This window comes from Rosa chinensis, chromosome 1 (genome assembly GCF_002994745.2).
Source record: "Rosa chinensis cultivar Old Blush chromosome 1, RchiOBHm-V2, whole genome shotgun sequence".
NCBI lineage: Eukaryota > Viridiplantae > Streptophyta > Magnoliopsida > Rosales > Rosaceae > Rosa > Rosa chinensis.
This window is the reverse complement of record NC_037088.1, coordinates 50,975,382-51,002,866: the sequence shown is the minus strand read 5'-3', so window position 1 is coordinate 51,002,866 and position 27,485 is coordinate 50,975,382. Positions and strand designations below refer to the sequence as shown.

Below are 27,485 nucleotides of genomic sequence, written 5' to 3'. Positions count from 1 at the left end.
CAAAGGGAGATTCCTGCTATGTCTACGTATTGATTGTATAATGAGTGGGTCTATTTCTATGTACCATTGTGGGTACTACCACTATCTATTTATCTGTCTATAAATGGCAGCGGAATGATATGTAACAGCCTATTCTGGCTTTTGATGAATACATATTCGCCCTACTGGCTCGATTATCAAAAATAAAATAAAAAATGAACAGATAAGGAATGACAAGATATTGGCTAATTGGTTGAAGTACTTGTGTAGAATATATTCAACATCTCATAGAGAGAGAAACAACAGGAAACTGATCATAACCCTAATTCTATTTATGCTTCTTCAACTTCATCGCCAACTCAGACAATGCCTTTCTGGAAGAACCCTCTACACTCAATGCCTTATTAGCAGCTTCCTTCCATCCATTCATCCTCTGTCGAACCCTAAATCCTTCTTCCCCTTCCATTAGTTCCTTCACAACTCTACCGATCTCATCACATCCCACTATGCCATTTTCATTCGCTTTAGGTCTCAGAGCCACCTTCCAAGCTTCGCACAACACATTTGCATTCATCTTTTGCTCTGCATATAAAGGCCAAGCAATGAGAGGGACACCGTTGACAATGCTCTCGAGGATTGAATTCCATCCACAGTGACTCAAGAACCCACCTATCGAACCATGGCTAAGTACCTCACTTTGTGGCGCCCATGATGGCACCAAAAGACCTCGACCTAATTTGGTCCTCTCCCTAAACCCCTTTGGTAAAAACCCTAGAGGATCTGTTTGGCTTTGGACACTGAAAAACGATGCATCAGAAGCTTTGTTATCTGGACTTCTCACAACCCACAAAAACTTTGTTCCACTCATTTCAAGCCCTAATGCTAGTTCATTAAGCTGTTCAAACGAGAGAGTTCCACCACTCCCAAATGACACAAACAGAACAGAACCCCTTGGTTGTTCATCCAACCATTTCAAACACTCATGCCCATCAGGCCCATAAGATGGACCGGTCTGGACAATCGGCCCAATTGGATAAATTGGTGGCCCACGAAGCCCAATTTCATCTTGCAAGGCTTTTATAGCATCTGGCTCCAGTTCCATGAAGCTATTCACTAGAACACCCTTAGCTAAATCAAACCTTTTGCCATATTGAAGAAACCATTTGTATGCTTCACTCTTTCTGTCTTGAAATGGTTCTGGAAATTCAGCTCCGGAAATTGGAATGCACCCTGGTAATTTCACAGGCTCAGCTAAGTCTTTGTATTCACAAGCAACCATTTTGTCAAGCTTAGGCAAATGAAGCAACAAAATCAAACCAATAGCCATGGTGGACCAGAACAAATATGATGGGACATTGAAATCCTTGGCAACATAAAATGCATCAGTACCAAACATATCAACCACTAACCCAACTAGACTGGAACTTGCAGCCAAGGATTTGAAAACGTTGCGTATTTCGGAAAGGGAGCGAGTGACAGAAAGGGTTATTTTAGTTTGGGTTTTGGTTTCTGGGGGGAGGTCATGGAAATCAATAGGAAGGAGAAAGAAGTAGTTTATGGAATTTGGGAGGGTTTGGAGGAGGGTTTTCTCCGGTTTTGGGGGAGGTCCAATGGTGGGAATAATGAGAGTGATGGTGAAGTTATGGTGGTGGACTAGAAGCTTTGCAAGCTCTACAAGTGGGATAAGGTGACCCATGCCTGGACTGGGTATCATAACTATGTGGGGTGATGATGCTTTGTGGTTGTTTTCCATTGTGGCAAGTTTTGAAAATGGTTATGAAAAAAGATGGAGGAGTTGAAAGAATTATATATGAAAGTAGTCTATGAAGTAAGTTGGTTCGAGAGAACTTGTAGCAATTTCTGGAATTACAATGTCCCAAGGATTCCAGAAACATTGACAACTGTGCTATCGGTGGAGTGTATACGTTGCTAAAGGAACATACAAGAGTACAAGACTTTAATTTCTGGGAGGTTTCTGGATTGTCTAGAGTCTAGACTGTAGGGCCTCAAGGCTACACATGTATAACTGTATAAATGTACTCGTGCCTATCATCAGTCTAGAGCCTGCTCAAGGTCTCTGGATTGATGGGTACATTCTTTTCCTTTTCCCCAAACAATTATATGGTTCTGTTGTTTGATCACCTGATGAAAAGCTAACACATGGTTGCCTACATAGTACCCGAGTCTATCATCAGTCTAGAGTCTACACTCTAGAGCCTCAAGGCTACACATGTATAGCAGTATAAATGTACTCGTGTCTATCATCAGTCTAGAGCCTGCTCATGGTTTCTGGATTGATCGGTACATTCTTTTCCTTTTTCCCCAAACAATTATATATAGGTTCTGTTGTTTGATCATTTGATGAAAAGCTAACATATGGTTGCCTACATAGTTTCGTGTCTTCATTTTGTCCTTATTTCTTTCTCATGAACAATTTGTTAGCAACACCTTTCAATAAAATTAAATAAATAGAGAAAGATTTATCGGTAAAAATTTTCCGTAAAAAATTAAAATGAAAAGAAACACACATTTATCTATAAATAAATCATCAATAAAAGTTTATTATAAAAAATAAAAGGGAGCTTCTATTCATACCTTCAAAATTGTTATTTAGACCTCCTCACTTAATAGACCTCCAATTTACTTTTACAAATAATCAATTTGTTATCTACCCCTCACTAATTTTCCTATAATGCCAATCGTCCAATAAAATCAATAAAAGACCTTTTTTCTTTTTTTAGATTCTATTATTTGAAAAAAAAGATGGAGGTCAAAATAACAATTTTAGAGGTATGAATAGAAGCTCCCTTTCAACAATCAATAGTTGGATCTCCTTCAATTTTTGAAGATTTGGAATTGCAACAATTTTTTATTTTTTATGGAAGTTCATCCTCCATATACGAGTAATAGAGGTGCTAGCATTTTTTCAATGAATTGTCGTCTCTTGGTTAGCGTAGGCAACAATATCATGTTTGCTCATCATCTCGTATAAACATGTTTTCCAAGTATTATTTTCATTCCATTTAAGTGTCATTGTCCGTAAACTGATTATCTCCTACTTGTTTCCATAGCATCTTGAAATGAACATGCATGATCTTTTTGTTTTAGATATGTATGAAATTACAATAATCAACCATGAGTTTAGTGCATTCTCCATAGATTTATATCAAATGGTCGAATTTTTCATCATATCTATAGAATAGTTTCACATAAAATTGCTCTGCATTGACGATGTGCAGGAAGATCTTGTGGACAACTACCCATTGTTGCGTTTGTCATATAAACGTGTTGGAGTAGTGCTTTTTGTCACCGCTCGTTCACATGTTTGATTGCATTTAGAATGAGTAGGGCTTCATCAACTGAGGTGTCTTTGTATTTCCCATTTTCTCTCTTTTTTATTATTATTTTTTTTTTATATCTCAGTGATAGATCTTATAATTAAATTGTCAGCTATGTGAGCAAGGAAGTCTATCACTTTACGTAGACAAAGTAATTCATAAAATTTTGACTTCAACGTTAAATAACATTTGGCGATATATATTTTAGGGTTTACATTGGAGGAGAAAATTTTTCCCAAGTTGAAAACTATTACTGTTCGTAGGGATAAGAAGAGCTTTTTTTTTTCTTTTTCTTATTTGTGTCTTTATTGGTAATTTGACATGAGTTGACAAAGTCAACTATTACTTGGAAAAAGTGAGAGGTCTAAATACCAATTTTAGAAGTATGAATAGAAGCTCCCAAAATAAAAATAAAAAACAAGACTAAAAAACTAAAACTAACCTCATACTTGTGCAATGCACATGTTATTGGTGAAAGACTGAAAAGAGAAATAACGTGAAGTTTCTTCTTATTTATTGGTTTTTGCTTTTTTTTTTTACCATAATAATATTTTCAAATGATTCTTTCATGAGTTTTTATAGTTATTTCATAATTTGGTGAAGTTTTTGGCACAAAATTTTAAATTTTTAGTTGCTTGGAATAAGCTTGCGGTCAAGTCTATAATGGATCCCCAAAAGAATAATATTGTATCTCAAAAATTTTGAACATGTCTTCTCGCCTCCTCTCTTTGGCAGTGGGTCTTCTTGCCCCAACCCTTCCATCTTCTCCTGATAACTACGGTGGACTCTGTGATGGCGGCTTCGACTAGTCTCAATCATTTGGGTGGCCTTGGTTACCCTTTCTTCCTCAATCTCTTCCGATGGTTTCTAGGCGTTTGGTTGCAGGGCAGTAAGATTGGGACTTTCAAGTTAGCCTCTTGCCATCTCTGATGGTGGTGGATTTTGTGCAGTGGCAGAAGGACATGGTAGGCTATATGGGCTCAAGCCTAGGCAACATTTTGGGCTAAAAACCCTTAAGTGTGTGTGTGTGTGTGTGTATATATATATATATACACCTCCAGCCATACCAGCCCAAAGAAAAAAAAAATTATATGTAGAAGTCCCGTGTATTCCCAGCTCCCACAGCAGCTCACAGTCACAGCCTCACACAGTCACACTACTCTAGTGTTTCGATGGAGGTTATGGACTTATCAATTGAAACAAGGTATGAAGCTCTATCGATCTCCTATGTTCTTCACTTATCACTTCTTCTTCCTGCTCTGTTTTTCCCAATGGGGTTTCCTCAAAGAAATCCCAAATCTCCTTTTGCTGAATGTCGATTCTGTTTGCTACCACTGGTTGTGAGTTGGGCTTTCCTTTTCTGTATGAGTTGAGGTTTGGAGGGGGGGGAGAGAGAGAGAGAGAGAGAGAGAGAGAGAGATTCCATGTTAGCTGAGGATCTTGATTCTTGATCATGGATTCATGGTCGGTGAGTTGGTCACTCGGTGGATAGCCGCCTCATAGGCTAATCCGCTAATAGGCTATGATGAATTGATGATTCATGAATGTATTTTTAGTTAGAATTACCGACTGATGTAGTGATGTCTTTGTTGATCATGGTCTGATGGTCGGTCGATAGGTGAGGCTATGAATCTATGATGATTCATGATTGTATAAATTACTGGCTAAAAAAAAAAAAATTATTGTGCCCTTCTAATTAGCCTAGACAGGAATTGGATCCTGGTTCCGCCACTGATTTTGTAGGTTCCGATCCATGTTTGTCATCTTCCTTTCTTGGGGGCAAGGGGCAGTTTGGATAGTGGTATGTTGATAGGGTCGTTGTCTTTGGTGAAGGCGGCATGGATCAAGGCATGTGGGTCTAGTGACATGATGTTGCGTCCGAGACCGCTTTGTTAGGGTTGGCGGTGTAAATTGTGGTAGAGAATTCTCAAGTGTTGATCGTGGTATAGACTCTGGTACGGTTCTCGACTTCGAGATGGTGATGGTGCGGAGAATCAACATGGTGGCTAATGACAGTTTTCGCGGCAAAGTAGCTGAAGGTACGACCAACAGAGACGGCGGCTGCGTCTTAGTTGTAGGAGTTGTAGCTCATACGGGGTTTTAACACGATGCTTGTGTTTTTGGGCTGGCAGGGTTTTCTTATGGGTTTAGGGCTTTGTGCTAGGCTTTGGCCCTGTATTTTTTTTATTTTTTTTTCTTGATTGACACGGGATGCCCCTCTGCATAGGGAGGTCTTGGGGAGCATGAATAGATTGGGATTAGGGTTTGAATTGCCCGGAGCCAACCTTAGTAGCGTCAGGTTACTAATTTCAGAGCTTTCTATTTAGGGTAGCTTTATTTAGGTAGCTTTAGAGTTATCTAGACAATGATAAAATTATGTCATGCCATCTTAGGGGTAGTCATTGTGTACGGTTACATACTTTTACGTTTAATGGATTGTCACCCAATTTTCCATCAAAAAAAAAATTTCACTGAAGAGAAACAAATCATTTGCCGACACTGTTTAGTGGCGAGCAAATGTCACAAACAGTTTCCAAAATTCGGGTCATTCGACACTTTAGTTTCCAACATTTTAAAACGATCACATTGATACATCAAAATTAATCCCTGACATATTTTTAGTACCCTCCGAAAATAACACTGTTAACTCCTCTTTTTTGTCAAGATATTTTCGCCTTGCCCTCTTTCTCTCCCCCGGTCACAAAACTCATTAATCGAGAAAATTAGTCACTCAGTACTAATTAAAAGTAAGAAAAAAACAAAGCATAAGTTGACAGGACCCGCCTCGGATTTCACCCTGAAATCCAAAGCGACCCTGCGGGGCTCACCTTAGAAGAAATTCTACCAAAAATTTGGTGGAATTTCCCCTAAAATGGGCAACCCAAACCTATAGAAAACATTTACACTCCTCAAACAATTCATCCTTATGCTCCTGGAGCCACCCTGCTCCCTAAATCAACATCAGTCTCCAATTCGCAAAACACACATCTCAACTCTAAAAGCATAAATCTCATAGGAAATCAGAGCAATTCTAACAGAAAGGTATAAGAGGAAAACCTAATTCAACGACAGATGCGGAAGCCATGCTGTTGACTATGCCTCAACTCCGTGTACGCCCGACCTCAACCAATTCGCCTGCAAACTGGGCATTTGAAACCGAAGGGCCCAGGGGAAAGTACATAAAATACGTTAGCGTGAGTGGACCAAGTGGATTTTATACTTTCCCACATTTATTTCCTTAAAAACCCTCGATGCATGTAATGATTTAGAAAACAAATCACGAGAAGCTCCACTCAAGAAAAACCGACTAGACCGAGAGGAAAGATCGAAACTCAGATACTCAACAGGATAAGACCAGCCCCGCAGGTTACACGGAAATCAGACTAGGCCCCGCTAGTCGAGAAATGATAGGATATGGGGAAGAGATATCACCATGCGGGCAATGGAGCCTCCAGGCTCTACCTACCCTCGACTGCCACTCACACATAGATTGTGCGAGGAGGAGAACTAATAACCTCAACTTCCACTCACACATAGATTGTGCGAGGAGGAGACCAAATAACCTCGACTGCCACCCACGTGAGGAGGAGAATAAATCACCTCTACTGCCACTCACCAACACAAAGTAGGTGAGGAGGAGAACAAGCTACCTCAACTGCCACTCACAAACACAAAGTCAGTGAGGAGGAGACCTAACAACATAACCCGCGTATGGTGAGGAAACATCATCGAAAACCAGTAAATCCATGTAGCTTCCCCACATTTCTCACGAGATAGAAACCATGTATTCAACGACGTGACCCCGCACGCCAAGATTACTCTCAATCTCAAAATGGATAAGTGAGAAATGGAAATAAATCGACGGCGTGTCCCACACGCCCAGATATTCTCAAATCCGTAACCAAAACCGGAAATTAGTATAGGTAAATCCCATTTCCAAAAATCTCTCAAAATCTCCAAAAAGCCAACCAAATCCAAAATCCTTAATTAGGCATTCCCGATGCCAAAATTGAAAGTCAATAAACAATTGAGAATATCCAACTCCATTGAAACTCATCTTAAAATCTTCCAGGAGCTTAACTCGGTGATTAGGGATATGCTTAATTCCAGAAATTTATCTCGGAAATAAGGAATTCATCAAATAATATAATAAAACATAACCAACCTTTGAAGCTCATTATTGAAAGCAAATCCATGATATAATTCGAAATCAATTTCCGAAAATTAATTCATTTCCTCAAAAAGTAATATGAATAATCACTAGAGCATTATTTAAGAAAATAAATGCATGCATCGCTATTTAAAACAAAAGTCCACTCACAGTACTATTCCGACGATCACGCATTCGTGTTCCGTCATCGAGCAATAGCTCGGTACATCGTCCTGTACACAATTATATTCCGTAAACGGCAATCCGATAAAATAATTACGAACTTAAACGAAATCCGAAAATCCCTATCTCCAATACTTCTCAAATTCAACCCAAATCTCTTCCACAATTCTAATTCCTCAATTTACATATTCCATAATGAAAACGAGGGAAATCCGACGGCCGGATTTCCCATAATTCCACCACAAAACTCCAAACTTCGAAAATTCACAAACAATTCCAAACTCCTCCAAAATTCACCAAACTTCATATATAAGCTCTATGATAATTATAGAATTTAACTAGCTAAAAATTGAAATTTATAAACTACCCTAGCCGCCGCTACCGCCGCCCACAGTGGCGGCGCCGCCGCCACCATCTCCGATGGCCACCAAAATTTGGCAGTAGCACCTTCTCAACACACTGATTCAACTTCTCAACTACAACATTCCCAAATAACAATTAAAAATGGCCGAAATCGATTCAATGAACAAAAACCCAGAAATCCTCAAGAACCCTAGAATTTCAATTCGTCGATTCAGCATCTACATAACAAATCGTGATATAAGGCCATAGGGGAAATGATCAGTGATGAAAACCGAACCTTCGACGGCGAGATGGGGACCGGAGGTGGCCGGAATCGCCGGAAATCGGCAAAAGCTTCAAACTGCAGCCGGAGGAGTTTTTCCTTCGATCCGTGGTTTTCCGGCCAAATCGTGGAAAACCAAGGTTGCTAGGGTGCTCGGAGGGAGGAGGCGCTCCTCTGGTGACCGGTGGCACGCCGGTTGGTGGCCGGAATCGCCGAAAATCGGAGGGAGAGGGAAAATGGTCGAACCGGAGAAGAGAGAGGTCGGGGGAGAGGAGAGAGAAAGAGCTGGGGTGGGTTTCCGGAAATGGAAACCTACCCGGGGTAAATTTCTATTTTAATCAAAAATTACCATGAACAGTAACTTCACATTTTTGGCCATAACTCTCGCATACGAAGTCCGATTTTTACATACCACATATGCACGCGCTCGGTTTAACGTCCTCTACAACTTCCATGAAGAATATTTTCTCAAATTTTGACCCGAACAAAAAGTCAACTTTTAGGGCCACTAAAAGTACTAAACCGAAAGTAAAAGTGAAAGTAAAGGTCGTTTACCGTCTCAATGACTAGTAAACCGGTGAATTTAGGTTCGGGATGTTACATAAGTAGTACTAGTATATGCAAAATGAGAAGTAATTGGGATAACTACTAATTAACTAATAGGGAAAATTTTAGAAACAGTACATGAAATTAGGTCCATTATGAATTTCTATACATAAAGTTACAAATTCTAAACTTTAGTACACGAACTTATAAACCCGACCAACTTTTTATTCACGACATCAATAACACCGTTAGTACGTATGCCATTATCCAAAAAATGAAGGGTAGAATAGAGTTTTTACATAGAAAAGATAAACCCCAACCCAGACCCAGAAAACTCTTGCCCAGAAAAGATGAACTCGATCACGTCCTCCCAGCAGTCAAACTCCGATCACCATAAACCAAATTATATTGACACAGCAACCCCGATTTACAACCCTTGTTTTCCCTGAATCAGATGCCTAAATTCCCAACATCAATCTCCTTACCTAAATCCCAATTCGAAATGCTTAGATTCTAGATTAAAAAAAAACCCCCAATTTTTCGAGCCCCTAGAATTTTCGATTCGATCCTCAAGTTCTGGGTTTTTCTCTAATGATCAATGATTTCGAATCCAAGTCTGATCTACTACGCCTGCATTGCCCAGAAGATCGGCAAGATTGCGAAAAATCCCGAAATCGGAGCCCTAGCTCATAAATGCATCGAGAAATCCCCACCGCACCATTCCTTGTACACCCATACCGTCAGAAAGCGAACCTATATCTTCTCAATGGCTGACCCTTTTGTGATCTTCGGCATTTTCGATCAAGATCTCAATCAATCTGAGGCGCTTTTGTTCTTGAATAGATTGAGATGCGACGTCGAGAGGATTAATGGAACTGGGTAGGTCTCAGATGGTGGAGATTTCCCCTCCCATTGCTTCCAAGCTGAGTTTGATTCGATTATGAGGGAAGTAATGGCGTCGGATTTGGATTTGCCCACTTTGCCGCTGGCAAGTCGGAATCTGAGCATGGATTCGAGTAGCGGTAAAGGGAAGCGATTGGTTTTGGATTTGACAAAACTCGTTCTTCAGGTGCAGGGGAGAGAGAGAGAGAGAGAGAGAGAGAGAGATGGGTGCCCAGAGTAAGGGAGAGAAAGAGAGCTAGGTGTAAGGGAGAGGGAGAGAAAGAGCGCTAGGTGCCCAGAGTACAAATGTAAAGAGACCAAATTACCCCTCAAATTATGCTAGGTGGCACATTGACTAACGGTGTTAATCATGGCATGTACAAATAGTTGGTCGGGGTTAGAAGTTCATGTACTAAAGTTTATAATTCGTAACTTTGTGTACAGAAATGCATAGTCGCCTTAAAGTTGATGTACCCTTCTCAAAATTTTCCCCAACTAATATGGGACATGGAAAGACAAAATTGCTCTTGTCAAAAAGGTGGAGTTAATGGTGTTATTAACAGATGGTACTAAAAGTATTAATTTTGAGGTACCAATGTAGTAATTTTAGAATCTGGATAACCAAAATGTCGAATGACCCAAATTTTGGGAAATGTCTGTGATAAAAACTCTTTCGTGGCATAGAAATCTGGGAAAGCAAGATGGGCTTGGCTGTAGGAGGCCTAACCTGAGCCCAAAACACAGAGTCACCTTCCCACATACCATACTACCAGTACTAAAATTAACAAAAAGCCAAAACGCACCAGAAATCTGAGACTCAGCGTGAGAGAAGAACAAGAAGAAGAAGAAGAAAGAAAGAAGAAGATGATATACAGGAAATGGAGTCTGCTGACTGGGCCCGTAGCTGTATTGGGAGGCATAGTCGGCACGGTCGTAGTCGCCCACTTCGTCTTCGTCGGTAACGTAAGTTCGTCTCCCCTTGATTTCTATTCATTTAGCATATCATCCAAACCAGATGAAAGCTTTACAATTTCGACTTCTGGGGTTTCAGTGAATCAGTTTTTTTATTGAAGTTTTAGGATTTAGGACGATCGGTTTGTACTTGGGTTCTGTGAATAAGATTGGCTGGTATGAAAATTTTTATGGTGAGATCAACTCAGCAGATTCAGTTTCGGGTTACAATTTGTTAATGGGGTATGGTTATTATGGCTTTTCTGGAGTGTATGGTGAGATTAGATTCTGGGTTACAAGGTGTGGAAATGTAGTTCGGGAAATACAAGAGAAAGTTGATTGCTTTTCGGATGTCATGGTTTCGGAAAACTTGTTAGCAATGTTCAGATTGGTGTGAATTCGGGTGGGATGTTCGTTGTTGATTTGAGAAATTTAGGTGTAAAGCAGGCTTGGGTTTGTCATGAAAGCCAAGTGTGCTCCGAGGTAGTTGTGGGCTCTGAGAAGGGCAGTCAAGTTGGATCAGATGACAGGCACCTTAGGATGAATGTAATGGGGAGAATGATAGGGGAGATTCCAGGATAACGAACATGACTTGTGGAGGTACCAGGAAGGACCAGCAATACGTTGAGGTTTGACAGAATTGAGCTAGAGGATTTTGATTCTAAACGCTTAGTTGCAATGGGTAAATGGGAATGATATTGCTGAGAGAAAACCAGTCAATTGTTTTGTTATCTAGTGTCTTAGCTAGCTTGATTTGTTTATAACTGATGTTGTAGCTTAGCAATGATGATGCTAGGGTTCGTTTGTTTCACTTTCTTAATTCAAGATTTTGGACTCTAGTTTGAGCATTCTTCTGGTTTCGTATGTCAACTTGCATACAAATTAGGTTGGATCACTATCTTAGATTGCCCAATTGAAGGCTTAGGCTTATTGTAATTTACATATTTGCTGTTTCATACAGGTTCTGAGTAAAAGATTTAGGGGATGTATGTATTGTATGTATGTAACAGCTACCATTTGCTTAAAATAGAACAAGTTTTTGGGAAAGAGTTGGGTCATGTAGGAACATTTCTAAATTGGTTAGTGACAAACATTGTAAATCACGTTTGTTAAACTTTGGTGCAGGATCGATTTCTTAAGACAGATCCAAGGAAGGCAGAAGCCGCCACTTCAAGAAAATAAGATGAGAAGGATGAAGAGTTGCATTCTAATGTGACTTTTTTTTATCTGCTGAATATGTTGAACAAAATTGTGGTGGTGTTAAGAGTCTCAGACATGACTTGTTAGTTAATAATCCAGAATTGCAATTTGGGTTATGATTTAAGGTTGTGAAGTCAGTTTCATGAATATGGATTCTGTGTTACAATGACATGGCTTGATTTCAAGCTAATAAATGACCAAATTCCATTGCTTTTGTTATATATTCACCATAAAGTTGAGGCCTGAGCTTGATTTCATTGTTGACCCTTGATTCTTGATTCTTGATCAAAATGCATTTTATTTCATGCTTCATGCTTGTGGTAGTTGGACATTGGACCATGTATACAACTTAGTTCAATTGCTCAACTTGATCATAAAGTTGCAAGGTGAAATCATGTATCCAATCCACCATCCATTAATATCTCCAAAATAGGAAGAATGATTCATCTCGAAATTCCCAAACTCATATTTTGTCAATTATAGATCCAAGTTTTTTGCATGCACTTTGGTTTAAACATTTTCAACTTCAGTTCTTCTTGGTGAGGCTTCCGCAGGAAACATCCATTCCTTGCCAATCCTAATACCAAAACTTAACTGAGGCCAAGAATTTTGAGAGCTGAATGATAACCCAAGGTTCAAAATATGGTTTGATCATTTATATTTTTCGCCGTTAATCAACATTTCCATCACCAAATCATTCCAGGAGTCTATAGGCCCAGGCAAGCACCAATGTAGGCAGTCAGTCTGAACTTTGGCATTTTGGTCCTTCGCAAATGGCTGGAACTGCCTGTAAGGACCTGGATGCCCATCGGGTCTCAACAATGAAAGGTGTGTTGTATCCAATAGCTTTAAACGCACTCCCTCTTCAGCTCCTTTGTCCGAAGCCTTCTCGAATTCTTCCAACTCAATGTTACGCATTACGGTGTCTGCATCTTTCAAATCAACCTTGCCTTCTTTGAATGGCACTGTTCTGTTGCAATACCCTCCACTAAACCACTCTCCATTCTCAAAGTGGTCAGGCGTCGTGGTTCTGAATAATACAGATGCTTTATGATCCGAGCCCTTGATGAAGTTGAAAACCAGGCGGAGAGCATTGCGGTAGGCGTGTTCAAATCCTAGCTCGGTTAAGTTCTTTCCGGGGCAGTAATGGCAGCCACTGACTGTGTCGTTTTCATAGTATATCGCAGTTTTAAGGAACCATTTCCCACCGGAAATGACCAGGTAATCCAAGCTGGTGTATTGATCAGTCCATGTCTTATCGAGTTTGTCAAGATAAAGCTGGATCTCTGAAGTGGAAACTCCATTCATGTCTTCAAAAGTAGCTGCTTTGACAAGGAAAGGAGTCCAGATGACTGAAAGTGTGAAGTTGTGAGAAGGGAAGAGCCATCTCTTAGACCTGTACTCTTTGTCATGGTATACCTCAACAGCTTGTTCCACCTGTGGGACATAACCACTGAAATTTGATCAACCCCTTATTTTGGACCAAATGACCAAAATCCAACAAGGAATATATGTAATGCTACAGAACAGGGTATAAATAGAATACATGTAGGTCCTCCTGTTTCTAGCTCCCAAATTCGGGTAGTCATTTAGTGACAATTCATAACCTTATCTCTTGGTCTCAAAAAGAGGTCCTTAATTCAAATTCCATCTTCTCCAATTGTTATAAACGATCAAAACAGAAGAACATAGACACTGCTTAGGTAGGAAGTAACAGTCTTTGTTGCTAAATAATTACATAGGTCTATGTATACATCGATCATTATTAATGTCCCACAAACGAGGTTGACACTAAAACTACAATTATGACCCATATTCATGGTAGGTAAACCAGCTAGAGAAAAAGACTATGTAACCAACTTGAAAAGAAGTGGTCTAAATGCATATAGGTGTAGCTGTAGTCCACAACTAACCTCAACATTTCTGTTGGATTTGAAGTAGGATTACTAATCATTCATAGATCTAGGATTACTAATCATTCATAGATCAAGGATTAAGACACAGACTTGCCACAGAAGCAAGAGAAGAGAATTACATGCAGTAATTAAAGTAGCACCCTTTGCCCCCATGATTAGTACAAATGCATCACTAATGTACACAGAAACTAATTCCCAAATAGAAAAAGAGGCTAAAGTTTCAAACATTGAAAGTTAAACTCGGTCGAAGTATAGTTACGCAAACAGGTCCACACTGATGATAAGTAATAGACTAATAGTTTGTGAAATGGTTTAAAATGTACCTGACAGAGAAGGCAAAGCAATGACTGGACATGGTTACGAGAAATTGAATCCCCGATAAATGCCCATGACTTGTTCCTCATAAGAGCAAGAAATCTCTGTGCATTGAATTTGGGAAGCTCACAGTCTCTTGGATTCCACCTCCAGTAAAAGTAGGCCGAATCGGGGCGACCATTCTTCATACAATTCTGATGAGACTCAATCACAGGGCAGCTCTCGTTGGTGTATCTTGGCCCTGATGGGTCTGGTACCCATTCTCCAGTGAAAATGTCACATTTTACTGCAGGTACATCAGGTAAAATAAATCAACTTCCCCAAAGTGACAGAGGTTTTTAACTATTTTTAGTACTCATTGCTCTACTTTAAGCATCAAAGGATTTTCACACTTGAACTAAAAAACTATGTAGATGAACTAGCTCGATTACAAGGTTCAAGAAACATCAAACTTGAAAACAAAAGCAACCAAAGAAACAGAAGTAAGATTACTAAAATCAAGTCAGGAAGCCAGATGAGAGAGTTTGGTTACTTCAAAAAAATTTAAATGAAGAATTTTCAAATTCTTGCATGTATATATGCAATAAGAAAGGAGATTTATAAAAGGGAGAAAAAGAAAAATCAATCACAAAAGGAGCACTTCTCAAGCCTATAACCGAAACATTGAAACATGCATCCTACCTAAATACCAGAAAGTTTCTCTCTTTATTTTCTCTGATATTCATTTCCACATTCATGCATGGATCAATGAAACAAAGAAGGAAATATTGCTTACCATTCTCAGAGTTCTGGGTAATATTAGTTGCAGGTGAATCTATAGTTGGAGGAGAAGTGGGCGTTTGAGAAAGGAAAGAAGAAACATTGGACTCTGTTTCCTCTGTTTCTTGCTCTGTTTCAATTGAAGGTGGCAGTGGCTGTAGTACTGAGATTAATCGAATCGAATCGGAGAAGCGAAAAGCCAAACCCACTAAGAGGAAACAAACCGCAAACTTCAGAAAGACATGATTATGTTTGAGGAACGATGATGGTGATGAAAATGGGTTTGATGATGAGGACTCAAACTTCATCTCCTTCACCATTTGGTGTTGGAGAGAGGCCAAGTAAGACCTCTGACGCAGAGAGAGGATAGAAGCCTGGAATGTTTAAATGAGAAGCTGTTTTTTTGGCAACAAATTCATAGCCTTGGTTTTATTTTTGAGGTGGCTAAACTACAGAGACTTGTTGTCTGTACACTGACGTGAGAGCAAAGAGAGGAGCTTTTGTGATATGTTACTGCCCTGTTTGGTTATATTCTCGCTTCCCGTTTGTCATTTTATTATGGCTCACAAATTATGTGTAACCAAATGATGAAAACATTTACTATCAAAACCGTTATGACAAGTTGAAAATATATAGAAATATTCCTCTCTTTTTTCTAAATAAATAGTATACTTATTTTTTGTAAATAAGATGTCCGGAAGTCGATATTGTCCTCACCTAACCAATATTTATATAATCAGAATGCAATTTGGAAAGTTTAGCGTTTTCTAAGAGGGGGTATAGAAAATGAGGCTCTTTTAGAAGAAAAGGTGGTTGCCATGTGTAACATCTGCACTGTAGAAAACAGCAAAGCATGAGAATGAGTGTCATTTTACTTGGATTATTAGATTTTAAGGTCTAAATGCACATGCTCTACTTCTTCACTAGTGAATCCTTACAACTTTGATATGATCAAGATGTGGGGACCCAAGATATGAACTTTGTTCACTAGGTAGTGGTTAGATTATTAGATTAGCTAAAAACAGCTGGTTGAACAGCTTTAATGGCTAATTTACATCCTAAGAAGCACCTTTCTAACTTTGTGTTTGTCTTTGAGAAGGAAAGAAGACATTAATTTACACATGGTCCCAAGAACTAGAATTTGTGCATTATTCACAGAGATTAGACTCTTTATCCTTGGATTGTAGAAAATAAATGTTCCATAATAAACATAAATTTGTGGGTTTGAAAGTGTGTCGTCTACTTATAGTCGTGATGAAGAAAAATAAATTTTTAGAGTTTATTAGGGACTTATAAGGGTTTGAGATTCTCCGCGTTTTGTTTTAAGTTAGATGTCTAGATTCTTTCTTAAAGATATTAGAGTCGGTTACTTCACACAAGAAAGTCTGTAAGAATGTGGAATATGTCTTAAATTATAAATTTTGTATTTGTAAGAATTCGCATATCTTCACCTATTGTCAATTAATTCTAATCTCAAAATATAATTTGACAAATATAAATGAGTTGGCTGAATTTAAAATACTTTTAATTTGTACCAGAAATAGATTTTATATTAATCTGATCAAGGTAGTCAAATTTTCTGGAAGCTTTGATTGGTCTCTTGTGCATTGATAGGTGGTTGTTGGAAAATAGAAAATTTATTGAAGTAGATATACAATATATCTATTTTGTTTCTAGATTAAACAATAATTTCGAGGTTAGACATGCCATGGATGTAATAACACCTCGTGATGCAAAGTATAGATTAAAAGTCTGTCTGTTATCATTTGTTTGATTTTCCTTGTATCTGTATCTAAAGTCTAAACTGCATAGCATGGATCCTTCTCCGAAAATAGCAATATCTTTGCAAATTGCAAAGCATGAAGGCTTATAGGGGGGACCAAATGGGAAAGTGAAAGCTTTAAAGAGCTTTCATTTCACAATCACATTCTATGTCAATTTCTATGCACTGGCTTTAAGCCATTCATCATATACAAGTCTGGACCAGTTTTTTTTTTTTTTTTTGGTTCTCTTGCAATTGCAACTAGAAAAGAGCCCACACTATCCACAAAATTGACAAAATTTCTTTTAGTTTAGAGATGAATTTGTAAAACTAGCATTTGAACAAGATGAATTTCCTGCTTTGGATTATAATAGAAAGAAAAGAGAAACCAAACTGTTTTCTAGTAGCAATTGCAAGAGAACAGAAAAAAAGAAGATACGAAAATTGAAAACTTCTGTATAGTTTAGAGATGAATTTGTAAAACCAGCATTTGAACAAGATGAATTCCCAACCTTGTATTATAATATAAAGAAACGAGAAACCAAAACATATACAGGAAAAATTGGAAGTCAGCAGAAAGAGAAACCAATCTACATAGCAGAATCATTATAGGGCACAGGATCATTTTGATATGCCGAAACATAACTAGACTACTTCAGGAAATGCACAAGACTCAAGAACAAACCAACCTACTAACCATCCTAAGCAGCTTATCATTCATTTTTGGTAATCTGCAATATTGTGCAGGACCTGTTCTTGCTTTTCTTCTTCTTTTCATGATTCTACTTTCCAGCTCAGGATGGAAAACTCGAGATTCTACCCAATGTCAGAAGTGATTAATGATTTCTAAAGTTGATCATGTAGGTACTTTTGGAGGCTTCATGCCAAATCCTCGTTTCACCTTCTGAACCCTGTAGGAAGTGTCAAAGTAAACAACATTAGAAAATCTGCAAAGACACTCAGGGAAGTGATACTACACGGGTGACACTATGATGACAAAATAAACTAGAAGGCTAGAGGTGACATGAGAGCAGGGTGTAACTAAATCATAGAATAGCAATCAGTAAAACTTGAAAAAGTTGTTAACTCCCAAACCCCCAGCCATGGGCATCAGTTTACAACATTAAAAGGCTGATCAATTTGCATACATGATGCTGATACCAAAGGAGCTGAAATATGCACCAGATGAGACACAGTACAATATGTAAATAAACGCTCGCATCATTTTTTGTTCATGATTTCATGATCTCTTCCGAGATCATGTATGCACAAAATGGTCAATGTGTCTTCATTTCTACCCTAAAAGGAACAGCATTTACATCATGAATGACATAAGATGATTTGGATGTATCTATCTACTGCCAGTGATCATAGAAACATGTTACTCTCAAAGTAATTAACTAGGAAGTGATCGTATTATCATTTGTGCTTACGTTGGGGCAAGCTTGCCAAGGCTATCAAGTTCTTCACCAGTGTCCTCATCTAGGACTCTCCCTGAGATCTCAACGATGTAAGATCTATCTCTGGCAGTGGGAAGTCCTCTACTGGCCAACAAATCCAAATCCCTTTCATGAAGCTCTCTTCCATTTACAAAAATACCAGTATTTCCACCAGCACAGTTCTCAGGCATCGGGTAATTGAACTCTTCAATAAATGGCTGCACAATAAAAAGAATTCTTCATCAATATTATAAGCAGCTAACAACTATAATTAATAGCTAATGCAATGATAGTAGTGTGTAATCCATTTTTCTTACAGGAATTATGCCCTGACCAGGCCCACCCATGATACCCCAGAATCCTGCTCGGAAATCATACCTGTTTGGCCAATTGAAGAAAACAAAGGCATTAATTACCAATGGAAGAAAACAAAAACATAAGATTTTAGGATGTGGTCCAACATTTATCTTATACTCTAACAAAGCATTGATCAACAGCACGCTTAGAAATGCACTTAGGGAGTGTAAACTTACCAATATTGTCCAGGATGGACTGTTCCAGCAATCTTTTCAGCCTTCTTCACCACACGGTCTGGTATGGGGTGCCCATTAATTGACACACTGCTCCTGCCATGCTCGTTTGTCTGATTCGACTTGGAAAGATCTCTAAAGCTCTTCTTAATAAAGTTTGCAATGAATGAATCACCCCCTTTGTTGACTTTAGGCGGATCCTCCTCTTTGCTAGCATCCCACGAATCTTGGGAAACCCCAGTATTAGAGTACTCATTGAATGATACCTCCATTTCAGTAGCCAATGATGTCTCTTTTAAGGAATTTTGTCTCGATGTAATCTTATTTGGCTTCACCTTCTCTTGATCTGAGCGACTACTTCGGTTTCCCTTCCCAAGGCGGTTTGCCACGTTATTACCTGAGTAATCAAAATGATCCTGCAGAGGTGAACCAGGAGGTGGTGGCGAAAAAGTGGCTATGATAGGCTGCTGAACAGAATTTGTGACATCTCTTGAAGCAATTGGAACTTCTGGTGGGTTGCAGTCATCCTCAGAGGTACTGGGAGACGAAGAATGAAAGCTTTGCATCTCATGAGGCTTGCTTGCTGTTGAACTTGGTACTGGAAATGGTAAAGCAGGTTCTCTATCTATAGACTGAAAATCATAACCAGAATTATCATAATCTTCAGAAGAGAAATGAGCATAGATCCGGGAAACATGACCATGAGAATGTGAAGAACCGTCTCTAACCACCTCGTTCAAGCCATTATCGACTTCTGAATGATTTTGTTTCATTTCAGCATGATGAGAAAGAACAATTTTCCTATTAGAAACTGCAAAATCAACTACAGTAGAACAAGCGCCACATCGTATTTTCTGTTGACTCTTTTCCATAAGCAATACTTGTTTGGGCAGCTGCAGAATTTCAAAGCAATTGTTGCATGTGACAAACGGAGCACCACCAGAAAATGGACGACATCGCCGACCAACACTGGCCAGCTCCGTCCTTGGAGGACGGGAATGAGCAAAACTGCCCGTGTAGGAGTTGAAGTCACTTGGCCATCTTGTATGGGGCTGTGGAACTTGAAAGGGTGGGGGAACTGCAGTCCTATGTCTGTAGTGATCATTAGGACCAATCAACCCAGGGTTTTCAGGATGGGCCAATATGGGATTGCTTGGGAAGTCAGGGAAGCTTTTATTTTGAAAAGCAGTGGGTGGAACTGGTGCTGATGACCGCCTGTGTTTGTCATAACAATAGTAACAAGGGCAAGAAGGTTGGTGAAGCATTGCATTATGTGGATGCAGCTCATATGGATCAGGATGATTTTCAGCATACTGTCCAGAAAAGTATGGATGAGATGGCTGTTGGTATTGCCTAGGAAATGGATGTGGAGCTCCACTGAGCATTTGGGGTCCATAAGGATCTCCATAACCCGGAAAACTGTTTGAGTTATGCATGGAAGGAGTGAAGCTAGGCATAGCAGTTTCATGGCCATTGGTATAGGGAAAATGCTCAGGATATTGATTAAAATGAGGGTGTCCTGAAAGATGTTTATCAGGTCCAAAATACTGCATAGAAGGTCTACTTGGTCCTGAGGAAGCACCTGGATATGAAGTGTCAGAACTACCATAAGGATCTGGAGGAACCATTCTCCCATCAAGAGGAGCTTTCTCTTTCGACTTATCAGCCATATCACAAGACCGACTAAGTTGATCCCTCAACTCATCCAGCTTCCTCAGCAGCTCAGCTCGGTCTTGTTCAAGGGACAGAACTCTTGTTGCCCCATCTTGGTCATTAGATTTCCTCAACGCTTCCCCAATCCTGTGAGAAGAACCCATCTGGTAATTTGATGGACCCTCTTCAGGATAATTGGAAGTTGAAGACCTCATACCTTCCACATCAATTCTTGGATTTCTTCGAAACCCCTCTTTTGCACCATTCTCCTCAGCTTGCCAAGCTGCCATCCATGCTGATCTTCGGCTTAAGCTCGTGGAACCAGATTCAGAACTCAAATCTCCATGTCCTCTTCCCATTGCATTTCTAGCTGCATTCCCCGGTTCATCTTTTTTCATGCTCATATCAAGGCCATTATCTACAGCCCACTTATCAGTTGCAGCTTTGGTTGGTTTCCTACATATCTCAGCATCTTCCTTCTCTAAAACCCTTTGATCAGAAACCAAAGAGCCTTCACTTGACTTAACATCTGTATCAGAAACATCACTTAAAACTAACACTCCTTTATCATCTGAACTAGCCAATTTAGCAAAAACTCCTCCCACCGTTTCTTCATCCGACTTCTCTGACAAAGTATCCCCATCTTGCCTTTTCTTTTTTGCTGTAAATGAAAGAAACCCAAAATTTGATCCTCTATTCTAAAAAGAACGCCCCGAAAAGAGCAAACTTCTTTCAAAACTAAACAAAAACTTGCTTTATTTCGGTGGCAGAAAACACTACAGGAAATGGAATGCTGTTGAGTTAAGAACTTTGCAAGTTGCATTCTTTTTCAGCTATAAAAAACTCAGCCCCACAAATCCAAATGATTAGTCCTTTTTGTGTTGGTGTGTGTTTTTGGGGTTTATACCATACCAAATCTCAAGGCCAAAAACCCTGATCTCATTTGGGTTCCTAAGTTTCTCATAAATCAAACACAAATTTCTACAGGAATCACAACTATCACCGTCATAAAGACTTAAAATTAAACTCCCCAATTTGGTAATTGTAAGATTTTCCACATAAAAAATCCCATCTTTCTCTAAAGTTCCTCACAGACAAAAACAGAAAGCCAAAAAAAAAAAATGGAATCAAAGAGAAAAAGAAAGCATACCTCTAAGAACAGCACCACAACCACCACACTGATACACAGAGTAATCAGCTAGCTCAGGAAGAAGATTCTCACACTTTGGGCACCGAACCAACCTCACTTTTCCACCAGAATCCCCCATTGCTCATAACCAAAGCTACCCAACAAAACCCAGAAACCCAAAACAAAACCCCCACTGTTCACAGTCAAAGTTCAACACCAGACAAAACCCAAAACGAAAACTCAGCCTCCGAAAAAAATGAAACAAGGGGTTGGTGCTTTTGGTCCAAGGACTCTAAGCTGAGCTGGGTCTGGGTTTTAAGGAGGTGCTATAGAATACTCAAAAGAGCTGGAATATTTTTTGTGAGTGAGTGAAAGACAGGAAAGACAGGAACTCTCTTTTTCTTTTTAACTTCCCTTCTTTATCAGCTTTCTGTGGGAATCAAAATCAAGCTGCAGTTAAAGTGAGAGAAGGTTTTGTGGGGACAAATCAGTACTGCTGCCCAGAAAACCATGAGGAGCAGTTTGAATTGAACAAGCCCAGAATTTATGTAACTCAACTCACCACATTTTCTGTCTTTTTTTTTTTTTGAAGAGTTTCTGTGTTTTTTCTCAGAAACAAACATGTAAAGAGAGACAGAACACAAAGTATGAGTCTTGAAAAAAGAAACAGGGGGAGCTTTGGTTCAGGAATCAACAGGGGCCCGTTTTCCAAGGTGCCACGCCGTTTTGGGTGTGAAAGGATGCCGTTTCGCGCGCGCTAGTGGGGTGTGCACCTTCGAGGGAATCGCCGATTGGGAGGAGAAAGTAAATCGGGGACTTTTTGGTTGGACTAGGACTGGTCACAAGGGTGACCCTTCCTAGTTTGAGACTGTTTGGGACAGGACTCGTTGAAATAGTGGGAAGCAACAAGAAATTGTTGGATTTGATTCGAATTTGGTTTGTTTTTAACTCGTTTTGAAACTGAAAACTCTACTTGTAAGGCAGAATAAGTTAAATCCACTCAAAATAAAATAAATTAATCTTTAACTGTGAATTATATTGTACACCGTATCGGCATGCCGTGATCAAGAAAGTAATATCAATCGACAAATTTTATAAATTAGCTTTACCTCAACAATAGTGCAATCTCTCTCTAATTTCTCATTAAATGTTAAAAGTTAAACAAAATCTTTGAATTCCAAAGAACCTCTAATATTTCTCAAACATATGCTCCTGATTCCATATATAAGTTTTTACGAATATTGAAAATTATTCAATATAAAAACATATTTTTGACACATACTAACTAGGCTAATCCTAAAGAAAACAAATCAAATTTCATATCTTATAAATGCATTAAGCAGCTTATAATTTGTCGTCATTGTTCGAAACAGCTCGATTCCGGCTTATATTCATTCTACTTGTAAATAAAATAAGCCAAAAATCTAAAAGACTACTAGTCAAGCTTGTGCTCTAAACAATCCCACTCCAATCTATCTTTATCTTTTCCTCTTTAGCTTTAACTTTATCCACTATGAGGTTCCCTTTAAATTTCTTCTTTGGGAATTTTTTTCTCTTCCAATTTCCAACTTTGGTCTTTGGTTGGTCGCGACCGGTGAGAGAAAAGCACTGTTTTGGCCGACGTGAAAGTGAGAAGAAGAAGAACTACAAAAAAGCAAAAAACAGAAGAGAGAGACTGAGAGCTTTCGCTTCCCACTGACAAAGTCCAAAACGGACGGTTGTGATTCACTGCTACTCAGACCACTCTGACCGGAGATAATAATCGGATTCTTCTCTACCCCACACCGTAGGGGACCCTGACCCCAGTGATTGTGGCATTGTCCAATCAGTACCTGTTATTGGCATGCACATCTCTTTCACTGCCAGATTTTGACTTTTGGGCAAAAGATGAACTCAAATGATACGCAGGGAGGAAATCTGGAACAAGAAGATGAAGTTAATAGAGTACTAGTGGTGAATTTGGTAATGAATGTTTTTACTTTGTCGGATAAAAAAGAGTGAATGTTTTACTTTGGAATCAGGACTTGCGAGATTTTTGGAATTTTCTACCACGTGAATAACTAGGGCACCGTAGGGCCGTACTTGGAGGTAAAACCGTGGAGTTTTGATCGAAACCGTCCACCGGACTACAGCCTGATGGTTTATATGAGTTTCATGAAGTGTTGGTTAACCTACTGCGATGAAGTTGAACCATTGTTGAAAATGTATGGAGTTTGAATCATTGACGAGTACAGTGCCAGTAAAGACCTATCGAAACTACATCGTTTCAGGACACCATAACCAGTGGCGGAACTAGAATTGGCAAAATTGGGGAGGCCATTAATATAGTTTACATGATTTGGAGGGGCCAATCATCAATTTTGTAACAATTTATATATAAAAAATGGAAATTTTTAGTCAATTATATACAACCATGTGGAAGCTTGGAGGGGCCATGGCCATCTCAAGCAACAATGAGGCTCCGCCATTGACCATAACTATTGTCCAGATTTATTTGGATTTTGTCATTTTACTTGATTTTAATATCTGTTGACGTGCAACTAAAATTAGAGTTTTTGGAATCTCACATTAGAAAAGTGAAGAGTCATTTATTGCATTATAAAAAATGCTACCATGTCTATATGCGCCAATGTCAAGACATTTTGTATCAAAACCTCAAATGATTTCCACCCGGTGGCTAAAGTAGAGAAAATATTGCATATTAATATGTGTGTGATCTCATTCGTTACTTCCACACAATGTTGTAGCTCAAACCAACTACCAAACCACGTCCAATCATAGTGTGAAGACTAGTGTGAACCACGTCCAACCTTAGTGTGAAGTGTGAAATGTGAAATGTGAACTACACCAATCTTCAATATACAAACAGCTGTTCGATGTGATTTTCGGGTTTGGTTGAAATTGATCTCAAATTGATGTTGCTAGTTGGAATTTTAATGGCTCTACCCAAGCAAAGGGACATAATATTAAGATAAAGTTGCTAAACGCTAGGTCATGCTAACATGGTACTGATATTGTTGGTATCAGAACAAGTTATGAAAGGGTCCATATATATAACAAGTCGGTTGGATACCTTGGAATTGAGGCATGGGACAGGTAAGAGCTCTTTGCTTTAAAGTGACAGGACTTCTCTTTTGCACAATATTCCTTGTTTGAGTTGAGTGGTGGGATAGCACTATGACCAATGGCAAGCTAATAATTAGTGTTTGTAAGTAATTTTATGACTTTTTACCGAATAGTATTTGCCACCCAAGTTTCTAAAGAAATTTTATTGCATTTGTTGATGCTAGTCCTTTGCTTTTTCAACGTAGGAAATTTCGTTTGTTATCGAACCCAATTAAACAGATATTATAATGCAAACCTATTTGATAAACTATCACTTGGAAAATTAACTTCGAAGTTAATATTTTAAAGACAAGTTGTACTTACAACTGTAAATTGTAAGTAATACGTTCTAAGTTTGATTTAAAGGAGACAAGTTGTTTGTATTATCATTAGAACGTAAAACTGACTTTGGATCTTATTTGTGTAGTGCTATAGATTAGTAGGCGAACAAGGATTTGTACTAAATATCTCATGTCATTTGCTATAATTAAGAAAAACGTACAGCTATTATCTTCCATTATTACTAGTATTACTATATATTAACAACCCATGCCAAGAGATGGACAAATGTTACAGCACACTCATTGCTTAAACAAACATGCTTAGCTTAGCCGCAAATGGTCGTGCTCTTTGAAATTATATACCATACTGATTACAGTACGTAAGAACTTAAGCAGAACCATCTCCCTTCTTGTAACACAAGTTTCAGGCCCTCATGATCAATAATATTTTCAGATTGCTTCCTAACCCAGCCCTCCTCTTCTTTCTGAGATCTTACCGGGTAATTCCTTAACCTTCTAATAACAGATTGCTTAGTTGACTCGTTATCCACAAAGCGTGGAATATCATCATCTTGAACATAAATGAAGGAAACAATTACTTCCGTAGAATTGCAAGTAATCAAGAATGACGACATATTGTCTGTGACGATCGAGCCAAAAACCCGAGTTCTTGAGGGAACGCTAGCCTCCGTTGAACGAAGATTTCTTAAACAGTATCTTTTACAAGTCAGATCAGTGGAATAGATGCTGCGAGTTTGACGTTGTTTTTAATTTTGAAAATAGTTGCCTACTTGAGAATGAAGGCAAATGATGTGCAATAGCTTCAGAGAGAGCAAATCCAAAACAGTTGTATATAGTTGGTGGCGCATATATAAACCACAAAGCAGCAAGACTCCTGCAGATATGGGCTTTTCAACTAACAAGGTCTATGCTTTTAATACTTTGATATCAAGCATAGGGTTTATATGAATATGATCCTCAGTCAACTCAGCTGGTTGTGGAATCCTTAAAACTTAGAATGGATGGTAAGCATGACTAATCATCACTTTAATATTGAAATTAATACAAGTGGTTGGCAATTGAGTTTTCTTGAATTGATAGTTTTATAGTAGGACCCCTGTTGATTGTTTCAAAGGTGAGAAACTAATGAAGGTGGGGATGAGGTTTTAGAAATGTGTGTCTTGTTCGGTGGGAGGTCCCTAGTCTTTTTTTGACTGGTTGATGTTGGGCTACAAGATTTCCTGGTTTCTGATCTCCTAGACTCACCAACCAAGCCCATAATGGATGGGCTGGTTCGAGATATCTATATATAACAATCTCAGCCCAGCAAAAGGAGAAGAGACCCAATTCGGTCAAAAAACCGAATACCGGCCCAAAATAATCCTCAATTTCGGTGAACCGGGTAGACACGATCGGTTGTTGATCTTGGTTCCATGGCGTACCTTAGTAACAGGGTGGGTTTGGTTTTTTCATTCTGGGTTCAAAGCCGAACCAAAGCAACTTATGTCCACCCATAAGATCAATGCGATCCCGTAACTTGAAATGTTCATTTTAGTTCTCCTTTAAGGATTGTTCTTGCAAAACTCAAATGGATCAAAAATCATTTAATTAGATTATAATAATGATCATTTCAATATCTATTACGAAACAAAATGCTGTGTTCATGTAGTTCTTTAGTCGCGACTAGATCATTAAATGATATTCGATTTAACCATTATGATACCATGAATGTCGGCCGTTGACTAGTGAGTGCTTCCTGATTGAAAGGTCACCCGACAAGTGCAAAATGATTTCCAAGTATCAACGAGTCAATTCAACAAGTTGTAATGTGAGCTCACTCAAACCATGGAAAGGCTATAGTGATAGTGATGTTGCACTCATTTCATAGTAATTTGAAATGTTCATTTTTATTATCCTTTGAGAACCGTTTTTGCAAAACCCAAATAGATCAAATATCATTTAATTGGATTATGATTACGATCATTTCAATAATTATTACGAAATTTATTGTGTTCGTCATTTCGTCTAATTATTTACTCGTAATTAGATTATTAAACAAGTTTCAATTTAATTATTATGATGCCGTGAAACCCACTAATTAAACGTCACTCCGTAAACTAGTGAGTGCTACCTGATCGGTAAGTCACCCGACAAGTGCAAAATGATTTCCAAGTAGCAGCAAATCAGTTCAACGAGTTGTGATGTGAGCTCACTCAATCCATAGAAAGGTGATGGTGACGGTGATGCTAGCTGCACTATAATCTGCGGTAACTAATTATAAATTTCATTGACCCTCCTATGTTCAAGTTAGTTAGACTGCTGCTCCACCAAGTTCTAGTCCCTTCTGGTGATGAAGACAGCCACTTTCTCTCATCCCTACCACTAAAGAAAAAAGAAAATTCAAACCCTAATTAGACTGTAGAATGCACACTATGGAATTAAGCTACAGTGAAACGATTTTTAAAATTATATAGAAGAATGGTTGGAGTATGAAATGTGTGAAGTGCATCTGAAAGTACAGACAAGGAAATATATATGATTTACAGATCTAGATACTACTAATTAATGGGATCCAATGCATACATAAGATTTCATTTCATTCAAATTGGTTCATAAATCAGAAATAAGCTTGAATAACACCCAAAATCATATATATATATATATATATATATATATCTGTGCTTTTCTATCTTCATTATTAACATTGCAAATATATATATAGAAAGTACTAAAAATGAGTGA

General features: G+C 38.7%; 3 protein-coding genes and 1 long non-coding RNA gene across 4 annotated transcripts; 1 reads left to right on the top strand and 3 right to left on the bottom strand.

Annotated features, from left to right (window-relative positions):
- Nucleotides 1-220: 220 nt before the first annotated feature.
- LOC112182101 (hydroquinone glucosyltransferase) lies at nt 221-2,331 on the bottom strand. Its single transcript, XM_024320541.2, has one exon. It carries the CDS (start codon nt 1,730-1,732, stop codon nt 308-310), a length of 1,425 nt encoding a protein of 474 aa, XP_024176309.1. The 5' UTR covers nt 1,733-2,331; the 3' UTR covers nt 221-307.
- Nucleotides 2,332-10,436: 8,105 nt separating this feature from the next.
- Nucleotides 10,437-12,075, top strand: LOC112181926. The gene is made up of 2 exons (XR_002929198.2): nt 10,437-10,666; nt 11,780-12,075. It is a non-coding gene; the product is annotated as an uncharacterized LOC112181926 (long non-coding RNA).
- A 176-nt stretch (nt 12,076-12,251) lies between these two features.
- Nucleotides 12,252-15,348, bottom strand: LOC112181925 (protein trichome birefringence-like 25). Its single transcript, XM_024320338.2, has 3 exons — nt 14,861-15,348; nt 14,094-14,371; nt 12,252-13,291 (listed from the first exon to the last, which is right to left on the bottom strand). Exons 1-3 carry the CDS (start codon nt 15,162-15,164, stop codon nt 12,506-12,508), a joined length of 1,368 nt encoding a protein of 455 aa, XP_024176106.1. The 5' UTR covers nt 15,165-15,348; the 3' UTR covers nt 12,252-12,505.
- A 1,747-nt stretch (nt 15,349-17,095) lies between these two features.
- LOC112181924 (protein ENHANCED DISEASE RESISTANCE 4) lies at nt 17,096-22,248 on the bottom strand. The gene is made up of 5 exons (XM_024320336.2): nt 21,379-22,248; nt 18,579-20,889; nt 18,363-18,423; nt 18,040-18,263; nt 17,096-17,517 (listed from the first exon to the last, which is right to left on the bottom strand). The coding sequence occupies exons 1-5, from the start codon at nt 21,494-21,496 to the stop codon at nt 17,463-17,465; spliced, it is 2,769 nt and encodes a 922-aa protein (XP_024176104.1). The 5' UTR covers nt 21,497-22,248; the 3' UTR covers nt 17,096-17,462.
- Between the last annotated feature and the right edge of the window lie 5,237 nt (nt 22,249-27,485).

Coding starts and splice junctions, on each gene's coding strand:
- LOC112182101 (XM_024320541.2), bottom strand. CDS start 1,732: ATGGAAAACAACCACAAAGCATCATCACCCCACATAGTTATGATACCC.
- LOC112181924 (XM_024320336.2), bottom strand. CDS start 21,496: ATGGGGGATTCTGGTGGAAAAGTGAGGTTGGTTCGGTGCCCAAAGTGT. Junction 18,264..18,362: donor CTGGTCAGGGCATAATTCCT/GTAAGAAAAATG, acceptor TTTATTGTGCAG/CCATTTATTGAAGAGTTCAA. Junction 17,518..18,039: donor CTTGGCAAGCTTGCCCCAAC/GTAAGCACAAAT, acceptor CACTTCCTACAG/GGTTCAGAAGGTGAAACGAG.
- LOC112181925 (XM_024320338.2), bottom strand. CDS start 15,164: ATGGTGAAGGAGATGAAGTTTGAGTCCTCATCATCAAACCCATTTTCA. Junction 14,372..14,860: donor TACCCAGAACTCTGAGAATG/GTAAGCAATATT, acceptor ATGTACCTGCAG/TAAAATGTGACATTTTCACT. Junction 13,292..14,093: donor TGCTTTGCCTTCTCTGTCAG/GTACATTTTAAA, acceptor TATGTCCCACAG/GTGGAACAAGCTGTTGAGGT.